Genomic DNA, 22,493 nt, shown 5'->3' with positions numbered 1-22,493 from the left:
AAATAATTTTCTTCGCGCAAGTAAGACGAGAGCAATTAATGAAAAAAAGGGAAAGGAATTCTTAACCATATATAGTTAGGGTGCTGTGTAACCAAGAGTCGCTCTTAAGCAAAACAAACTTTTTACTTGCCTTCGCTTTAAGTGCACGCATCTTCTTCCTTGCGGTAAAATTATATTAAAATTGTATTCGGCTATTGCCGAATCTTTTATACTCTTCATTTTTATTAAAAAAAGAAAAAAACGAGAAAAATTAAATTTCGACACCCCATAATATTGGATGGGCTAGGCTCTTTTCGCACAAGTTCTAGGGTGTCACTCATAGAATGCACGGATAAACTGTTGTGCTTGTATCTTTCGTATCGCATTGTGTTGCTTAAAAGCCATAAGCAAAAACTCCAAATCATTTTTTAAAAACCGACTTGCACGGGGGGCATGGTCTCTGGCCAACTTATCCGATTTTCAACATTAACCGGCAAACTCATTGTCAGTTCTTATTATTTTTTAAGACCGTTGTGAACATTTGCTACAACCACTTACCCGTACAGAGAGACGGAGATGCCCAGATTCGCAATTTAATACGAAATAAAAATACATATACGTTAAACGGTCATCTCTGAAGCTTTCCCTTTGATGTTGCAAACGTGTTGAGAAAGTGAAATCAAGCCTTTTAATGTTACCTACCTATAAAAACCACTCGATATTCTAGTGAATCTTTTAGGAAGAGGAAGAAAGAAAAAAACAATTAAGTTTCGAACGTTTTTCAAATGACGAAACATGATGGGTATAAATAAGCCCTCTTTGTACTTACACATATATACATATATATTTATAAATTATTTCTGTAAATATATTGCATAACACTAGCAACGCCTTAATGTGATTTAACTTAAGAAAAATGTTCATCTTCCTATTCATATAATTCACTCGGAAAATCATGTCATTAATAATTGTTGTTCAGTTTACGTGTTTCATTTTCACTTATACATATATATAATATGTATATATATAAACAGAGAGCGGTGGCACCTAACCTAAGTGCTCTAAAGAAGTGTAAAAGCAATAAATAAAATAAAACTGGAGAGATTCTTAAGCTTTAAGAGTAATAAATTTTCATTAATACAATGCATATATCAACACTTTATGAAAGCGAAAGGAATTTATCTACAATACTAAAGAAAATAAGTGAGAAAATTATATACGGTGGCGAGCGAATCTTTTATACCCATCATCGTTCCCCTGAAGAAGACAAAAAAAGTAAAAATTAAATTTTCATGCCCTTTACTATGGAGTGGACGTGGGTAATTTTTTCTATTGTCAAAATAAAAGTATTTGCGGCATAGGCGTGCGGGCTGTGTAGGCGTGTCCTTGGAAAAGTTCAACTCACTTTTAAATTCTTCTGCAAGTTTGTAGGCCATGCCTTCATTTACGCCAACGGAAGAGTGTCTACCGCAAATACAAGAAAGTTGCGCAGGCAGACAGATGGACATATATAAGGGCATGCCAGATTTCAAACTGACCAAAAACTCATACGCTTTATAGAGTTTTTGAAGCTTGTTTCTGTGCCTTAGGTATTAAAAAAAAACTAAATTTAGATGCACTGTAATATTGGGTAGGCCTTGTCAGTTTTTTCTGTTTTTCTACAGATGCTACAACGTTGTCCATAGACTATATAGGGTCAAATTTGATGATTTGATGATTGACTTCATAGATTGATCTGCTGTAGTTTATGAGTAATGATCGAAACACCATTTTTTCATTCCTTTTCAAAAATAAAAGTATTATCAGTTTACTGTAGGCGTGTCCTTCGATCTATTTAGCCCATTTTCAACATTAGCCTGCATGCAAGAACTTCCAATGTTTCGACCAAATTTGAAATCGATAGCTTCATCCTTGCCTCCAGTAGAATGTGTACAGCAGACATTACACAGACGGACAGACAGACGGACAGATGCCTAAACCAATTGAGAATTGCGTGTTAAGCAAGAATATATATACTTTCTGGGGTCTCTGATACTTCCTTCTGGGTGTTGCAAACGTCTTGACAAAATGAATATGCCCTTCATCCTCCGGTGATGGGTACAAAAATAAAAATAGAAATAAAACGAAATAAACAGTTGAATAAATTACTTCATTAAAATTATGCAAGCAAAGGAATAAACAATTAATATATGCGTGCAGAGTTTTTCTTGTTAACATGGAAGGGAGGGGGGCGGCATAATTAAAACAAAAATGTAAGCAAAATAAATTAAATTGCAAAGAAATATATTACGCTTAAAAAACGCTCATCGAATTTTCTGAACAAGATTAATGACGTTCCGGACTGTTGACACTCTGTTGACGTGATTATCACTTTAATACAAATTAAAATATTTTAATTTCTCTGTATCTGAGGTGTTTTAATTACAACTTAACAAGTACAAACTCGACGGAAGAATGGACTCCATAATAATTGCAAGTATATAGAGACAGTTAGAATTATTTTCAGAACTTTTCATAGTCTCGACCTTCGAGTTTCGCAACTTGCAAATTTAGCATTAGTTCTATGCAGTTCGTTAGCTTTTTTCTTATCTTTTCACATACGTACTCTGAGAAAATATAACTTAAGGAATATTCAACAAATATAGTCCACTCAATGTAAATTTTAGACGACGTCCACTTTCTCCTATGCTTTTTTGTTAACATTTCATCAAAATTGTGACATCGAAGTCATTTCAAATTCACAGATTACAAATAACTTGCTTTTTAAGTTTGGATGGACCAAAGACTAGGATGTGCCCTATGCGTACCCTTGGATGGTGGAGCCTTTGATGGTTATAGTCCATGTAAAAACGTTATCGTTACCAAAACAACCACTATTACATACACAACTTAACTTAAGCTTTAATGTTGCTTCCCGCAAAAATTTTGATGAAAAATTTTTTCGTCGAGCTAATAATGCCTCTCTGTTTAAGATCGAATGAAAGTTGCAAGTTCATAGCCATAACATACGGCGATTATAAGACGTCCCGAATTTCTGAACATTAAACGGAGAGGACAAAGTTTCTCTGCTAAGACTTGAAAAACTTGCAAAAATCAGTTTGTTATCGCAGGCGTTAGCAGAGCGCGAACAAAGCTACATCATTCTTTATTTCTTTCTTACCTTCACCCTTTACCCTTTATCCTTACTTCTAAATTGTTGCTAGCTGCAGAAGCCGAAGAAACTACCTCGGTGTAAAGCCCCTTTTCGGAGTTACTTTTTTTCGGACGGCACATGAAAATTTTCCGCCAGCTCGCTCTCCATTTGTTTTTTTTTTTTTTAGTCTTTAAACGACCATTCTGCCCTCAAATCGTGCGTCATGCCTTGAAACGAATCTATAGACATGCACGAATATATTTCGTAATTATTTACACCGTCTCCTAATAGCGACGTATATTCAAAAATATTTTTGCTTACTTCGTCAGTCAGTAGCAAGCAATTTTTTAAAAGCAAAGACAAATCTTGACATTTCTATATAGAGAATAAATACTCTTTTTCTACATTTATACCCTTCACCTATTGTGGTGTAAGGATACATTGTGTAAGTGTATGTCACACCCAGAAGTTCTGGAGATTATGACACCGATCAGTTTACAATCATTTCCTGCATCAATCTGACTGTCCATCTGTTCGCCTCGACTTCTTGCGTTCAACTTACAGATGGTAATTTTTGAAATTTGTTGCTTGAAATTGGGACAATGGAATTTATGATCCCGATGCTAAAGCTCTTGGAAATTGGCCGGAACGAATAACTCTTTTGACTACCCCGTAAGAAACGCAGTTTCGAAAATGTCGTTTTTTGGAAATTGCAAAACAATTTCATACCCTTCATCGAAGGATGAGGGAGTAAACTTCAGAGACTTCTGAAAATATATTTAAATTTTTCCTCAACATCAAATTCTGAGCCGGCTTAAGCAGGTTCGTCTGCCCGTCTGTGATGATGAATAGAGATATCGACTTCAAATTTGGCAGAAACTTTCAAAGTCCTTGCATGTAGGTCGACGTTGGTTAAATGGGTCAAAGCGGTCGAAGGACATGGATACGGCACTACGTACATTGATAACATTTCTGTTTTTCAAAAGGAATAAAAATTTCTTCTTTTACTTATTATTCCTAGACTGCAACTGATGAATCCAACAAAAATGGGCAAAAATCGTCCACGTCTACCCAATTTTATTTTATAGTGTGTCATAATTTCATTTTTTTTTTTTTTTATCTTTTATAACGCACAGAAGCAAACTTCAAAACCCCTATACAGGGTATAAATTCTAGTCCAACTTCAAAATTGGAAGCATGTCCATCCATTCATCTGTGCATCTGTCCAACATTCTCCCGTTCACAAAAATGGAGACATCGCCTACAAACATGCAGACGATCTTAAAAATGCCCCAAATCTTTCAAAGATCACGCCTACAAAGGTTGTAAACACCTTTGTCTTCCACTTAGTACATTTTCCTTTTTTTAACTCCTTTTTAGGCTAACGGAGTTGGAAATAAAAGATTCCGAATATAATCTTCTTACTAGTTAGTATTGCCTGACGTATATGTACAAGAAATAGTACTTTTGCACACAAAGTCAATGTGAGAAATGTGCAACTAGAATTGGACAATCTATAACCCATTGTTTGGAAATGAAATTTCCTACCGGGGACGCTTGAAAATCGGGCACCCCAGTTGATGCTGTAACCATTGTACAAAATATATTTACTTAAGATAAAGGATACGCCAGATTTGCTTCAAGGCCGTTGTAACTTTCTAATACTACTACTACTTTCTACTTTTCATTTTCTTTTTTTTATACTTTGCAGAAGCAGCTCTGTTAACAAGAAATTATTCTTGAGAAAGTTTAGAACTTTGTTAATTTTCAATTTACAGAAGAAGAACTTTTTTTAGCCAACCACGTAACATCAATCAGTTCACCCGCCACAACAACTAACAAACCAACTATTCAAGCAAACAAAAAGCCAAACAGACAGACATATAACCAACGAACAACGTACAACAATGACAGAACAGCAACTTAAGCGAAAATTTGTCATTTTGTGGATGGACGTATTTTAAAGCCAACAACCTTGTACCGCGAAACTATTACTTTTGGCATTCGCGCGCATTCATAAAACTTGCACTAGCAGCAAATGCTCACTAACTAAAGATTATACTTAAAGTACAATCAAACAATAGAGCCTTCAGTTTGCTAGGTTGGCTCGTAAAAGCCTTTTTTCATGTCTCATTTCTTTCTTTCTTCGCCAAAAAAGTTTATCAACCGTTATTTTCATTTTCTAGACATTGTTATGAGAATTTTAGCATGTAAAAAAATATATAAAAGAAAAGCCAAACAAAAAAATGATAACTAAACAAAAAAAAAATAAAATAATAATATAAAAATATAACAATATGAAGAATAATGTTTCATTACAATATGAAGAAATAGCTAACACAAATGTACAGCAGCTTGCTTCTGCTGTCGCAGCTCTGTGTTGGTTTTTATCACTCCTGACATAACAATACCGAATGCATCAAAAAGTCATGTCGTCATAGTTTTGACCGACTGCATTGTCATTGTAAATTACTTATCCATGCATCTTTTTTTTATGCTTTTCATTTCTCTTTCACATTTCAGAAATAAGAATAAAATATGAGTATAATGAGTTGTGTAAAAAATCATTTTTAAGTAAATGTTTCAAGTAACAGTTAATTTTAGTAGCTCGTGCGATCGTTTACGACTAATGTGTCTCATGGTCGAACTTTCGCTCTTTCAAATAGTTGCAATATTCTAAATTTTGTATACATTTATCGCCCATAATCGTCGGTCGGAAAGTAAAATGCTAAAGTCACACCAGGTCAACCATCGGATACTCTACACCATTTTGCTTAATTAATAATATAACAAAATTTGGCAATTATTTTTTTATAATGGCCAATAATTTTCATGAAAGTCCTCACATCGGAGCATAGCTCGGTGTCAACGTGGTCTAAATTTAGTAAACTTAATCTACATGTCAAAGATTTTATTGTTTCCCAATTGCATCCACCATAGCAAACGAGGAGTTAGGCTTTGCCCCCCTAGAAGGGGGTTGGCTTTCATGAGAGCCCCTATATGTGGCGCGACCTAAAATACATCCATATATGATTCAAATTCAGTATTTGCTAAAGAAAAATGTGCATCGTAACATATTAAAAAGTAGATCTTTTTTGACATATAAAACTTTATGCTTCATTAGAATCATTAAATGGGCTGAGATCCAAAAAGTAGATTTATGCCGTCCAAACTCGGTAAGGTTAATTTCTATGTCAAATTATTATTATGAGCTAATTCTCATCAAGGCGTATGTGTAATTGGGCCTCTTTACTATATAAAAATTCAGTTTTCGTAAGAACGATTTTTTATGGCAAGCAGATCAAAAAATTTCCCCATTCGATCCAAGGTTTTCATACCAATTTAGGATGTTGAAATGCTATTACTAAATGATTGCTGCTGCTACAAAATTCTATCAATTTCTATATTTTTTCTTGTAACGATTTAACAAAATAAAACCTTATACAGGGAATGGCCAAATGGTTCGATTCGAACCATTTTAAATGACGTCCATCCTTCAACCAAAGAAAAGCAGTGTAGCTATTTTTATCAAAATATCTCTAAAATGGCAACCTATAGATTGAACGGACAGACAACGTACGGTCGATGAGACGATGAGTCAAGTTCTTATGGATGTTGCGTACATCCGCACAAAATTAATATGCCCGTCTGTCACAAGTGGTATAGGGTATAATGATTCAAAAACATTTTTCATTACGTAATTCTCTTCTTAATTTACAAGATTTGCAAAATTACAAATTCACATGGATTAGGGGGAAAAAGAAGAATGGATGAAACGACGCCAAGAAAGAATGGAGAAAGGGTAAATGAGACCGACAAACAAAACAGGAAACCTAGGAACGACCGGATGGAACGTCAAAGTGACTGTTGACCGATCCTTTATATAGATATATAGTTTACAGCGCCATTTCTGATTGTTAAAAATAGCATAAAAGTCATTCTCATCCGTTTTCCATTACTCCGAGAATGAGTACAAAAATTCAACCACAATCTCCACAAACAATAAAATTAACCATCCCGTGCAGTTGTTTTGTTAGTGGACAATAGAATGCTCCGCGAACGCAGAAATAAAAATAAACTGAAAAACAAAAAAATTCTCTGTAAGACTCGTACAGCCATTGTTTGCCAATGGGAGCATTGAACTCCTTTTCACGCATTATATTACAGTAATAACGAACTTCCTTAATTGTACTGTCAGCGTAGGAAAGCAATTCTTCTACAATAGTTTGCAACGACAAGCAATGTGTGATTTTTTCATTGAATTATTTTTAAAATTTAATAATTATTGAATGCTCGGAAAATTTGTACGCTTGCTATAAAAAGTGGTTTTAAATATATTTAGTTATGAAATGATTGTTGTCCGTCTTTATAACCTACAATATTCGTGAGAGAAAGGCTTAGATAGATTCATTTTTTTTTTTTTTATTTATTATTATACCAATTGATCTAGAACCAGCTTATCTGTCCTCCTTGTTTTTTTTTCTTTCAACCTAAAAGACGCAAGTTTTGAACCATTTTGAAGAAAATTGATACATCGGCGCATGCTTTAGCCCAAGAACGAACGCTATTAAAAATGGTTCGGATCGCACTAGCTTTTCGACATCGCCTTATGTTTGAAAGCCTTTATGTGAAGTATGGCGTATCTAATGGCAAGACCTGGCAGACTGAACTGTTTTTACTTCTGAATGATGAAATTTGAACGATTAAAATTCCAAAAAGGTTATTCCATTTTAGAGATGGTATATGTCTTAATAAATAATTTTTTTAAAATAATTTTTCAACTTTGAAAAGATTACTTGGTTACACAAGTTACAAGATTTCCAAAATCTGATTACAAATTGAAACTGAACGCGATTTACGAAATTTATGAAATGTCTTCGCATTTCAACCCGAAAGAATGTGTGTTTTTGTAATTGACTAGTACCTTGTTTTAAACAATTCCTTATTCTCTTCTTTATTCTCTTGCTATCACGTAGACTTACTTACCATGATAATGCCTTATGCATGAAAGGTCACGAAAAATACACATATGGTGTGCAAACATTACTATGTGGGAAAGACGTAACGCGACCTAGAAGATCTGTTGTGCCCTTAGCCCTCCTGTTTTAGTATTTTTACGAACCCCGCCACCTTTTTTGGATCGGAGCCGTGTCCGGCGTAGTAATATACTCGCCAAACACTTGGTGTATAATTCTACAGTTGGCCTAACATTTACATAAAATATAACGGGACGTTTCAATCGTCCTTTGGCAGAATCTGCATGAATCGGTATCTAACACACCCATGTTTCTCAAATGTTACCTGAGGGAATTATGACCCGTGTAGAAGCCGGTGACTAAACATAAGTTAGTTTTTCTTAGTTTCAGTAGTTTGTTTGCCCTACAGGAAGATTTTATGAATCGTTTTGCTTGCCGTTGTCCTGCACATTCCATCGGCAATCCGATGCTCCCATTGCGATACCAGCCTGTTAATGTAACTTCTTAGTAGGTCACAGTCCCTCGAGCTGCACTGTTAGCAAGACAGTCAGCCCTTTCGTTCCCCTCAACACCCGAATGTCCAGGCACCCAAACTAGGTGCAAATCATTGTGCCTGCCTAGCTTATTCACTGTTTGAAGGCACTCCAACATCAGCCGGGATATTGTTATTCGCCCCCTTAGGGACTTTAAGGCGGCTTAGCTGTCGAAGATCCGTTCTCTTCTGCACTGCCTTCTTAAGCATTCAGATGCACATGCAGTGATTGCATAGACTTCTGCTTAGAATGTGTATCTTCGATACGGCCTTCTGGGAACTCGGTCTACAAACCCCAATCCTAGATTTGCGTTTTCCAATTTTGAACAGTCGGCGTACCATTTCTATGATTTTATACCGGGTTCAAAAGCTTGCCTGTTCCAACCAGTTCTCGGCGGTGTGATTATCCTGAACCGGTGGCACAGTGTTAGCTTACAGCACAATCGTCCGGTAGCTTGATAAAAAGTTTCTCCACGAGCTTTTCCAATATCTCTAGGCGTCCCCTGAGATTACTCAGTTTTAATCGGACGAAATTCGACAGTCTAAGTGCGCTCAGGCAAACCTCTTTTTCTATAGAAATAGAAAGAGGTGTCGTTCCCAGCAGCGCCCTTAGGTCATTCAAGGAACAGGATCTTTCCGTAATACCAATGCACGCGAGGTGTCCAAACATATAGACACCTTATATGAACAAAAATATTTATCATAAAAAGCAAGCCAAAACTAGATATAGATGCCATAGAAAACCTTATGTTTGAAGAAAACGTTCATTATAATGGAGGGACTTGAAAATATGATCAGATAGGATCCAAGTTTTCCATATTCATTTCATCTACCAATACATTATTTTACGCAAACTTTTGTCGAAAATTGTTCCTGTAATGACTCCTTTGAAACAAGACGCACTTTGTATTTTTAACTGCCACTGAGCGAGTCTGTCTAACACGAAAACAGTTTTTCTTATTAATTGCACTCATATGAATTTAATTCTTATACACATAATGCCACAAATTAAATAAACGGAGTAAAACCTTCTAAGATGTGCAGAAATTCACTGTTATCTTACACTTGCAACATTGAAGAATATGCCAGAATGTAACGTTACCTGGGAGCTGTAATATCCTAAGAGGTGGAAAAATCCTACGGCAGGTGGGGACTGTTACGTTCTAAGAAATGCGACAATCCATTGTTACCTGATAGCTGTAACTTTCTAAGAGGTGCAAGAATCCACAACTATCTAGGACTGTACTAGAATCCAGGATGAAGTGAAATGGTGTCAGACATATCTTCAGCTTTCCCATCCTACAAAGTTTTGTCATGTGTTTAACGACGGTTTAAAAATGAACTAATAGAGGGGTTCTATAGAGCCTGCTGCTGCCAACTTCAAATATAAATTGAAATTATAACTTTACATATAGGCATAAATAAATATGTCAGTTTTATTCGACCTTGCAAACACCTATCATAAACAAGATCCAAGTAAATCGCCTTTCGTTCTTTAGTTCGCATGACAGAGAGGCCGTCAACATCATTTCTAAAACTTGCTACTTTTCAAACTTCGAACAAACGAATGGCCAGGAAAAAGCTAAAGCAAACACTGTTAAGTATTTCAAGTAACACCAAACTTTCGTCTGGCGTCCACAATAAGTCAGTACGACGGAGCATACATTGGCTCTTCTGGACTGGCAAACTGATTATGTGAGAACTGAAAAATATATATTTAATGTGTACGAATACACGAATTGGGCAATTGGTATGTACACATAATGGATTATGTGTATGATATGAAATAGCAAATGTACGGACTTGTTTGTATAGACATAAATTATTTCAACCATACAATTTCTTTTAAAGAAAACACTCTTTAAATTTCGAAACTAGGGGAATCGCTTATGTAAACCTAAAGCAAATACATGCATTCTTCCTGCCTTTTCAAACTAAAAAAGATTCAAACACAAGCTAAATGTAAGAAATTTCAATGCAGAATGATGGATACCATAAAATGGGAAGGATTATTTACGGCACCCCGTCACCATGGCCATAAATGATTACATGAATGCATGCAAAGAAAACAAACTATTTTCGTAAGCCTGCATATGCATACATGTAGCTGTGCACTCCTATAAATTCCTTTAATGAAACGAAACCGGGCTAGTAGTGAACGAGAACAGAAAAGCAAAATCACCATTAAATACCCTATACACAAAAAGTTTCCAAAATCAGGCTTTACATGCGAAATGATCGAAAGAGTGTTGCGAACAGAAGCACAACACGTCTTTGGCCAAAACACGTCGACCAAAACACCCAACTTCATCAAAGTATCTCGAAAATTGCGACCTGTAGGGTACGCACGAGAATACAAGACGGACCAACGGACAGATAACGTTAAATCGAAAAAAAAATACCGAATCGATCCGTATGATGAAACGTGGTCGATCCCAAATCCTTCGGAGCGTTGCATATGTACCCACAATCTCAACACGCCCTTGTACCAAACATGGTAAAGAGCATAACAAGAAAAAAAGTTTCGTTTAATACCAGCTTCTCGTAGTATTATTAATAACGTTCTCCTTAACTCGCAAAGGTAACGTAATCGAAATTCTATTCATATTCTTTGCTATTTACCATTTCTTTTCCTATCAAGAAATCACTGTTTAACCTTAGGAAGCAAATAAAAAACTTTCATTGCTTGCTTTGTCAGCCGATAGGAAGCAATTTAAAAGCATAACTCCGTTGGAATTGTTGATTTCGGTATGAAAAATTTTTTAAATTCTTGATATTTATAAACGAAAAATAAGACGTCTCTGCCATATGCTACAACACTTGTAGGACTTGAATAAGGCCACCTTTTTATGGACAAAAATTTGATTGGGTTTTGCTCACTTACCTCTAATTCCGATAAAAGATCCTTTTTCTCCACTTCAGATGCATTCTCTTTTAACATTTTCACTGCCACCATCGTAATGCCTTCATGTCCTACAAAACAAAACAATAAATAAAGCGTAAGACGCCTTCAGTTCACATAAGTTTCTAATCGTTTTACTTTTTTAATAAAACTATTTTCAGTTTTATCAAAAAAGCAATTGCTTTAAATCAATTTATTGATTTTATCCTATCATAGAATTTTTATGATATTTTCAAAAACATATTATTGCAAATTTCATACATGAACAAAGCCAAATGCATCGAAAAAAAAAAATAAAGCTCTTATAACAAAAGACAATTTATGTATTTGAAATACGTAGATTCAAGATTTATTTTTGTCCGCTTGAAAAAGGGTAGTTAGTTAGCTTTTAACGATCTATAAAAGCGCTTCTCTAGTCTTGACTAGTCTGTCCACCTCCTAATAAGGTACACAGGTTACTTACATAGGTTACATACACTGTCATTTTAGATATCGCGGCACTTTTGAATTATCACTGCTATGACATATGACAACTTCTCAAGGTCTTCCGATATAGATCAATATATATTCGTAGAGTAAATAGTGAATAATCTCTACAAAAATATTAATGAAAATTATTCAAAGCGATGAGTTTCTTCATCATATATTTGGTCACGCACGTAAGCAAACAAAACACCGCTGTCGCTACTAGCTCCGAAAAGCCAAGGGAAATACCCGAACGAACTCTTCAACCTCAACAAGTAATGGTTTTTATTTGGACCGCATCTCTTCCCAAAATGGTGCTAGTTCGACGATCTTTTGATCAGACGTTGATATTATAGGTGTAGATGATATTTAGTTCGATAGTGACGGTGCCATTTACTACACTGTTCGCAGAACAATGACGAAATCTGTGAAAAGGACTACATACTTATAAAGAAGTAAATTGCATATCTACTCGACCTGAACGCAAGAGATTCTTTTCGAGTATTTTTATAGCGACTTCAATTGCATGTATCTGCTAAACCAATTATTCGCCATTACTTGTACTTTTATCTACTATTACACTTATAGGTATGGCTCTGTATATGGTGAGCTGCCGTCGGTGGCCATATATTGCACGTAACCTTTGGAGAGTATTTCATATTCAAGTATATATATATATATATATATATATATATAGGTATGCAAGTCTCGAATGTATTTGCAATAAACTCTTCATATACATGCATATAATACATAATATGAATCGACATGTTTATGTGTGCATATTTGTATGTAAATGTGTGCTTTTAAGAAAACTTAAATCTAAGACTACATATAGCTTCGCACATAGAAGCATTTATAGAATAACGTTATAGCCGCAAAAATTGAGGAGCAGAAAGAAAAACAAAAAAAAAATGTATTTTCCTCTATGCATACAAATATATATACATATATACGTATGTATAAAAGTAAAGCTAAGCAAAGCGCAACAACAAAGTAAGCAAGAAAGGTTTGTTATATCATGATATTGCATCTGACCAGTATTGGAAAACTATCTGTAGGAATGTCTTTTATCCGCCTTTTCTTGTCGTTTTTTTTTCCTTCTTTTTTGTTTCGCCCTACCACAAACAACTATCTATGACAATGGTTGCCTGCATAAATATGTATGAGCGTAGGTAAGCGAAAACATTTCAATGTTGTTTTTCTCTCTCAGCACCTTTACGGTATTGTTTGATATTACATTCGAATTTTTGTGCATTATTCCCTTTAAACAGTATTTTTGTGTTTATCCATTTTACCTTTTTAATGGGCACATACACAACACATTTGGTGGCATTGGAGAGGCGAGAGAGAACAAACAAAAAAAAAAACAAAAACGAAGTAAAGCAACTTTCAGTTCGCAGCAAGGCAAGTATTGCACATATAAGCGGCTAACAAAAAAAAAAAAAAACAAAAAGAAACAAAAAAAAAGACCAAAAACAAACAAGCAAACAAAAATAGCTATTGTTATATGCACATAAAGATAAAAATTGTAGAGCTATAGAACTATGGAGATCTACATGGAAACAGTGGCGTCAGCTAAGACATTTATTGGTTTTGTAATCTTTTTCAAAAAACACTTCATGAACATCTCTGATTTGTAGTTATGTAGTGATTCAGTATATATAGCAGTTCTATATAGCAGTTCTCGTTGTGAGACATTATCCTTGCACATCGCACGTTTCTGGCATCAATGTTTTCCAAGTTAAGTACATTTTAGTAATTCCTCGAAGCAATGACAATTTCTCTATGCATTTCTTTCTATTGCCCTCCTCACTCAACCTTCGCATTTCTATTTTAAATACATTCGGGCCAACCAATAATGATACCGAATATCCTTTAGAGAATATTCCCTGGCTTTTGTATGTTATTGCTCTTGCTGTGTTACTCAATCCTGATGCATTGCTATTCAGGTCGACTCACTGACTTAATACACCGTATTCGTATTTTGTTGGTCAAGCGCTATACGTAAAGGTAAACGCAAGCATGGCAGGCAAACTAGTTGCGTTGTGGTTGCTATGCTAATGTTGATTATTGTTCACTGTGTTTTGGGTATGTATGGTTCCATGGCATGGAGTATGTGTGTCTAAAGTAGTGTCAGTGAACCACAGTTCCTACTCTCGTGTTCATTGAATTTGTTCTCGTAGAAAGGAAAAAAAAAACCCACAATTTGTAACATTTAAATTCTTTTTCGCTTTTCTTTCGCATGCTATTCAATGACTTTTTTTTCTTTTTTTTTTTTTTTTTTGTTTGGGTCGAAGGCATTGAATTTAACTGACTGCATATTACTGTTATTGTCTCTTGTGCTCTTCTTTGGTGCATTTTCTATGAAAAGATGAATAAATTTCAAATATTTTCTCTGGATTTAAAAGCTTTACATGAAAACTTAAAGCAAAGAAAATCATAATAAACGAAAGCAAAATCTCGTAAGATTATTTGCAGCATGTGATTATTGCTTTGCATCTCCTCCGTTCAATATTCAACTCTGCGCATACTAATAGTGGACTGTGATAGCGTGTGAAAGCACTAGTCTAAAAGAAGAAAGTAGTGGACAAAAGGACATCTGTTCTGTCAGAACAGATTATATAGAATAGCGACTGTCCTCATTCGGAATCGTGTGTAACGCAACGAAAACCCGCCGGTCAGGATAGGGAAAAAGACGCGAGGATAGTGCCTAACAGAACAACGAGCCCAAACTCCCGCGGAAAGATTGGTGATCAAATTTTGACGGGACATACCCCGAAATAAAAGAGACAAATTCCATGAAGACGTCCAACCAATTTCACAGATCTCATACCCTCTCTCATGTAGTGCACATACATATCTGAAGTTAAGGATTTTTTATATTTTCAACATCAGTTGCAATAACCAATTGCCTTACCAATACAAGGAAAAATATTTTTCCACAACGAAGAAATTAGGCTTCGTGCCAATTAGACAGCATTTGCGGAAAGTCTTGTTTTCTTAGTTTAACGTGGGGAAAATGCATGAAAAGCACGTTGTTTGCTTGAGGAGGCCTACGGCCAACGTGCACCATCGCACCTGTGCACCTATAAAGGGTTAATCAAGTGAAACATCAACATCGACGATATAGCCGAATAGCTTAGGAAAGAAAACAATACACTCCACCATCGCATTTCCGGACACCACAGACCTGGTTCCTTCGGATTACCATTTTGCTTCAATCGATGGTCCAAGGTGTGACTGGGCTCCACTTGGATGATTTCCAAGATGTATAAAATTGGTTGGACGAATGGTTCGGGTCCAAAGACGCATCATTTTGTTGTTCCGGATCAAAAATCCGGAAGCTTAGTCGCTCACCCAACAAATCCGTGGCTGGGTAAATTGTCGTCTGTTTTTATTTCGTATAATGGAATAGCCAAGCTTGGATTTGCCGTGTAAAGCTCCAAAAAAGAGCTGCCGCATTCTTCAAAGACCGGCACGGGTAAGTACGTGTTCAAGGAAATTTGCAACTGAACACTATTATTTAAAGAACGGCAGCTGTGTTCGCTTGGGGTTCGTCAGAGCTTAATGAAGGATAAGAACGGGGAAACAACGGTGAAATTATTAATTCAGATAGAAATGGGAATGATGCAAACACGTTGGAGTAATCTTTAGTTAAACGGCACTTCGGTCTGTATAGAAAGCTTTTTCTTTTAACTTGTCGCCCCTAGCGAATAACCCATTGTGTCGAACTACTAAAAGACCCCGGAACCTCAGAGAGAATTCAATTTTGCTCTTATTGCTGCCTGCCATGCAGATCCCCCAAGATATTTAAGCACAAATTTTACAAATCAAGGAAAGACGAAAAGCAACTGAAGAGGCCTTCAAGCCTAGAAGTCAATCTTCTACGTACTATGACCGTTAAGGGTGTACAGGGAATTTTAAATCCATAGAAGTCTTCAGAAATTGCGTTGAAATGTTCGTTGGACACAAATGAATTTTTCTCTGAAAGGTTTTCGAAGCGAAACAACGAAATCACATGAAATTGATATGACGCAAAAACTTTGAACTCTGAATGGAAAACACTTTTCTATGCAAAATTTTGACCACTTCCAGTCGATATCAAATAAAGTGTTGCTTGATGTTGTCTCCATGATATATATATATATATACATATATCTATATATATGTACGCACTTGATAAATATATCAACAACTAACCACTAGAGTGGTCAAAACTTTATGACAAATAAATGCTTAAAATTACTTATTTTGCATATGCATTAAATATATATAATACACCTGCTGCTATAAAAGCAGCTTTAATTGTATTTTATTTATTATATATAAAATATTAAACCAATATTAATGGAAATTTTCAAAGACCACAGATAATTTTATAACCAATAATCAGCCTCATTGTGAGCTCATAGAAATATTTATACATGAATAAGAGCATGTGTGTGTGTGTGTGTGTGTGTGTGTGTGTGTGTGTGTGTGTGCTAATGCATTCATATGCATTCATATGCGTAAGTATGCAAATGTATGTACGCTTTTTAACCTTCTTAACATTTGCATAACTAAAATAATTGAAATTTATAACCTTTAAAAGCCAACTGTCAGTAGAAGTACACACAATATGTACATAGCAAATACATTAAAAAAAAAAAAAAATGAAAAACAAAAAACAAGAAGAAGAAGACGAAAAAGAAGAAGAGAAACCAACAACGAAATGCCAGTTTATAGACAGACGGGCAGCACATGCTCAAATATCAAATTGCGTCTACTGTATTGACCACACAACAACAAATTGAACAAATTGTATGGTATAAAAACACAACAACAACACATGTAACACAAATGCAAATTTTCATTCATACAATGGCCTGAACTCTCTCCTTGAATTTGATGCACAAACAAGGACATATGCTAGCCATTATCTGCACACAATCGATGGGCTGCAGTTATGACAAAAAGAAAAATGAAAATACAAAAAATAAATAAAAAAATAAAAAAGAAAGAAAGAAATAAAGAAGAAGAACAAATAATCAAAAAAGAAAATGATAATCATCGGCAATACACAACAGTGGCCCAAAAAGAAGTAAACGACAAAAGCGTTTGTTGTATGCTTATCATTAATATTAAAATCGATATATGTTTAAAGTACCGCAGAGTAAGGCCAATAAAAAGCTGTAGCAAGCACTTGTACAACTTTTTCAAGTGACCCTTTGTGAATGGCCCAGGAAATGCTAGGGAATTGCACGCGGAAGTGTAAGCGGGTATTGAAACTTTGCAAAAGAGACGTGAATATGTGCGAGGTGATGAGTGCATAGCTGCATGGTGCTCTCCCGTTCTTTACTGTCGTGATAATAGTTTTTATGTTATGTTACACTCAATGTTTGTATTTTTTGTTTTTTTTTTTTGTTTTCTGAAACCTTAATACTACTGTTTGCACTGATTTCCCCTTTAATCTTTATGTTTTTCCCTTTCATTCAGCAAACAATGCATATATGAATGAAAACAAGTTCCTCTGTACGTGTAACTATTATACGTATTATATGTAAGCGAATAAAATGACAACAACAGCTATCGAATTGAAATCAATAAACAAATGGGTTAAAAACAGTTGAAAAACAAAAAAAAATGAAAGAACATATAAAAAACAAAAAACAATTGGAATACTTTTTCATACATAGATGTCTATGTAGGTCAATTTACGTATATTTAACCCATTAAAATATTGACAGGTCATGTAAAAGAATAAATCAAAAGGAAGCAAAACAAACTGTATTGAAGAGAAACGTTTTTGATTTATTTAATTTAAACCATAAACATTTTTTCTTCTTATAAATAAATTCATTTAAATTACTTTTCATCATAAAAGCTTTTTATTCCAAATTTTTTAATCTTTCGATTAAGGCAATTGACATTTGTTTAATTGCTTGACAGCTAGGCAAGTAGATCTGCATTCGAATAAAATTGCAAATAATCGAAAAACTTTAATAGTTACGTCGTTTCTAGCGTTCGCTTTTTCAATACACTCTCCCCAAATGCATAAAATGCAAAACAGCGAAAGATTTCATTTTAAAATGATCGAACTAAGGAAAACCTCGTTATGTTTGAATTTCGCAAACAGTGAAAGCGCAAGAAGTGAAAGACTACGAGACAACTTTCTTGGGAGGAAACATATACGAGAATTTCCTTTTGAAGCTGTTCAAAGAAGATTGTTTCGTTGAGGCAGGGGAAATGGCAAAAACGGCCACGTTACAGTAAAGGACGAAATGCATGCAGCGGTGGAAATATTCCGTGGGTGTCGGAGGAGGACGTTGGTTGAAGTTAGCTGACATGAATATAGATTAAAAGCTTTCGAAATGTCGATGTGTGTATAGATTACTAAGAATGACCTGCACCGAACGAGCAACAAAGAGAATAGTACTTTACCAAAAAGCCTGTTCAAGATCGTAAATTCTAAGTAAAAAGCATAAAACACAGGAAAACACCATAAGCGAAACTAAAAGTGTAATTTTTGCCGGCCGTATGTAGTGCCGGCCATTTGGTAACAACTGCAAGAGATAGATAGACACGTGTTTTTCAAATTGATAGAACCCTAGAAAAGGATAACTTAATCTATTTACACTTACTACTTTTGTTCATGTGTCATGCAAATCATATTAAACTTTTTAATAAAATAACGATAGGCAAGCAGACCAAGGAGAAGGTAGGAGTAGGAACAACGAAACGTCTTTTGAGAAAATGTCACGGCGAGTAGCAGGAAGTGAAAGTAATATTATGGCTATAGAGTGTTGATAATAGGCCGCCTTCAACCATTCAGTGCTAACAGCCAGCACTGCACTTTCGAGAACTTAATCCAACAAGACTTACCCAATAAAAAAAGAAGATTCACTCGCTGGAAACATAGTTTCAAACCCGATTTACTTTGCCGATTCAGAAGTGCGAGAGTCACGTTTTAACTTTCGGTTCGAATTTCTGCAAGTGCTTGTGAATAGACTAAAAGCGCCTAAATAAACTTTAATTTTTACAGCAACCCAAACAACGTTTACGGTTTGTAATCAAAACTACGATATTCATCGCACTTCTGGAAACCAAAACATAATTCTAAAGAAGCTCACACACACACAATCAAAATGCTAACGCTTCGCAGTCTTTGTGGTGACGATGTTTTCCCAAAAGCGAGTGGCAAAGCAAACGATTCGCTCCCTTCCGCTCTGAAAATTTCGACATTGAAGACGTGCCCCATTCTCACTACTGACAAAGTCGATGAAATTCTGCAAAACATTGAGATACATTTTATCTTACGACATCACAATGGACCTAAACACTGATCAAAAAAGAATTGTAAGCCCACAAAACGTAGCTCGATACCGTAAAAAAGTTTTACGAAACATATTTCACTCGGAGAACAACTGCTAAATTAAAAAAGATCTAGGAGGGATCGATTATGGGCACTGGTAAGCGGGCTTCATAGGGCGGAAAACACAATGAAAGGGAAATGTGCATCGTGGGCTGCCCCAACTTTGCCAGAGGACTGATTTCATTTTCTAGTGTCATCTGTTAAGGCGAATAAAGCATGCAGTGGAGTTGAAGGGCTCACGAAAGATCAATAGAAATCGTGTCGATTTCAATCACGACAATGCCAAAGCACACACATAGTTGACGAATCGATGAACGTGAACAAAGTTTGGCGGAGAAGTTTAGATACATTCAGCTTATTGTCTGGATTCTAACACATCCGATTACTATTTGTTTCGTTGTTTGTAGACATCTTTGAATAGCGTCGAAGCTATCAGCTTGAAACAGACCGGCTGAAAACCTTGATGTTTTTGCTCATAAATCCCAAAATGGATCATGAATTTTAATATCAAATTGTTGTTATTGCTATTGTTGTTGCTATTAAGGACGGTCGCAGCAACGAATCACGCCTATTTTCAAATTTACTTGTTAGATGTAATGCATATGCGTGTGTGATGAAGCTACTCATATGCACTAAATATCATCGCCGCTCTCGAATTCCCTAAAAGTATCGAAGAGGAGAGCTAGCTACTTTTGCCTATGGGTAGCCCAGCATCAGAATTAACGTCATTCAGTACTTTATTCCTGTTTTATAATGCATTGCGTAATTTTGCGGCTTTACAAGTATAACGATAAGATACCATTGCATGCATTCCAATAGTGCGCATCAAGATATGCCTTCGAAGTCAAATATAATTTTTCTCTTAGTTTTGTTGTTTTCCTTTCTTTACTTTTTTTCTTCCAAACTACTCTTATAACTTTAAGATAAAGTTTTATTTACGTAAGCGCATGCACCTCAATTCAATTAGATGTGTACGTACGTACGTAGTTATGTGCGTACGTATGCACAGAGTATTGTATGCTTATACATAAAAAGAAACTCTTTTAATTTATACTTCAGCACGTATTAATTCAAGAGTAATGAAAAGTTTTTCTAACACTTTGCCTGGTTATGTGTGTGTGTACGGCAATTGCCTTTAGTTACTAAGCAAACAAACAAACAAAAAAAATAAAAAAAATAAATAAATGGAGTAACATATCACCATATGTTAGTTACTCATGGGTTTTGCAACGATGATAAAAGAAAAGTTTTTGCAATCAGTGTATGCGAGAAACTGGAAGCATATTAAGTTTGTCGGAAGCCAACAAGAAGCACTCAACGTCTAAAACATTAGACAGCTAGACAGACTTGATAGGTTACATCTGTATTTGTGGAAATATTTTTCAAAAAAAAATTTGTAATGAGGGTAATAATCAGCAAAGAAATTTTCAAAGCACTTATAAGGAAAAACTTGTTGAAATTTTTAATTTTTCCATTATTTCGAACTTGAGTTTGAGATGTTTATCAAGGAGGATGAACTGCTAAAGACAAACTATAGACGACGAAATAGAAATCGAATTTGTTACGAAGTGGAAGGAAACACAATTCAACTTGATCGTCTTCTGTTTAGACTTACGTTCAACTTCTTGCTATCGACCGCCTAGTTTAGATAAAGCTGCCATTCGCGTAGTAACTAGGGATGTGTTTTAGATTCTTATAAAAGTACGTTTGCATATACGTAAATATCTTGACGTCACTCCATATTTCCGCTTATTCATCCATCATCTGCATCTGTCAGCCATTGTTAGAATCATTAATCAATTTTGTAAACATTGAGCTGAAAAGGATTCAACACACTTTTCTTGCATGAAAACCATGCATGACTTACGCCCGCCCATAAGCTTAACCACTAACAACAATTCTCGAAACAATTTCTCAAATGCGAATTATTTCTTTCAATAACTCATAGTCTACTTGATCTGTGCATACATCCACAGCAAGTAGAAAAGTAAATTTTAAAAGCCATATGTTTATCAGCCTTTCGCATATACCTACGAACAAGTAAGGAGTTGGTCACCAATAAGGCTATGTTCAATTACGGAAGTTGTGAAAGAAGATATTGCAGGAACGACATAATTCACTTAAATGAAATCTCATCTCGGAACAAGAGATCGGTTCATTTTGAAATAACGTCTGACCTCGGAAACCGTGAAACATTACTTAGAAATGATCGCGGGATTGATATAGTTCACTTCAATAATGGCAATGAAATTTCATACTAGAGCTAGTGATCGTTTAAGGCTGAGATTAAGTTTGATACCGAAAATTGTGAAATATAGCTTAGAAATTATTAAAAGACTGTTATAATCGATATAAGTGCTTGTTAGCTACCGCACCGACACGAATCGGAACGAAACTACGCATTGCAGGTACACGTGCGTCGACGATGGGTTATCGACGATCGTCATTAAAATATAGTATCTTCGATTTGCTTAGCACGAAATGAAAATCATGAGGAAAGAAAGAGAGAAATCATTCTCCAAAGAAGAAGTCAGCAGCAATTCATTCCTAAAAGATCCCTATATTTTAGAAATTGCTTGCTTAATAATTGCCGTCTCCACTTAAAGGTATATATGGTGTATATCGGAACAAGTCGAATGTGTTCGCAAGCTATATAGGTGCTATGAATTATGTTCAATTATCGCCCTTCTCTATTTATTTGAGATGTGATCCTTTGAAGCTCAGAGAACCTGGCATGAAAAATCATTCAAGAGATGCAGTAAGCAAGCGCTTTAATGAACTTCACAATGGTTCTAGAAATGATTTAATTTTTTATCGAGTCTTACAATGCAGTTGGTGGTAAAACAATTCTGCGATGAGTAAGTGAAATTCGACTTCAACTTTAAATAGGGCTTTTTTAACTAAAATTTTTTAGTTTTAAAAAGTGGAATGTTTGTTTAATTGCAAAATGAAAGAAAATCACGTACGATGTGCCAATTTTTTTAAATCAAAATTAAAAGAATATCAACATGCTGCTGCGTATTTCTTTTGTTTTATTATTATTATTCAACTCGTAGCTACTCGTAGTCCCATGCAGCCGTACGTTAGGTATGGGGGAAAAGTGCTTTTTGTCTTTTTGTTCATAATGAAAAAAAAAAAAAAAAAAAAAAAAA

At 35.2% G+C, this 22,493-nt stretch overlaps 2 protein-coding genes across 3 annotated transcripts in view; one reads left to right on the top strand and one right to left on the bottom strand.

Annotated features, from left to right (window-relative positions):
- The window catches only part of LOC119640876, a 209,898-nt gene that overhangs the window by 63,154 nt on the left and 124,251 nt on the right, over positions 1-22,493 (top strand). The gene's annotated exons all lie outside the window — the stretch shown is intronic.
- Positions 1-22,493, bottom strand: part of LOC119640877 (tyrosine kinase receptor Cad96Ca) — a 130,396-nt gene that overhangs the window by 54,664 nt on the left and 53,239 nt on the right. Inside the window, exon 6 of the mRNA XM_038039165.1 lies at positions 11,505-11,593. Within this exon, the coding sequence (XP_037895093.1) occupies positions 11,505-11,593 (89 nt within the window). The remainder of the gene's footprint in view (positions 1-11,504; positions 11,594-22,493) is intronic.

The sequence above is a fragment of the Glossina fuscipes genome, unplaced genomic scaffold (assembly GCF_014805625.2).
Source record: "Glossina fuscipes isolate IAEA_lab_2018 unplaced genomic scaffold, Yale_Gfus_2 128, whole genome shotgun sequence".
Taxonomy (NCBI): domain Eukaryota; kingdom Metazoa; phylum Arthropoda; class Insecta; order Diptera; family Glossinidae; genus Glossina; species Glossina fuscipes.
This window is presented reverse-complemented; position numbering and strand designations above follow the sequence as displayed.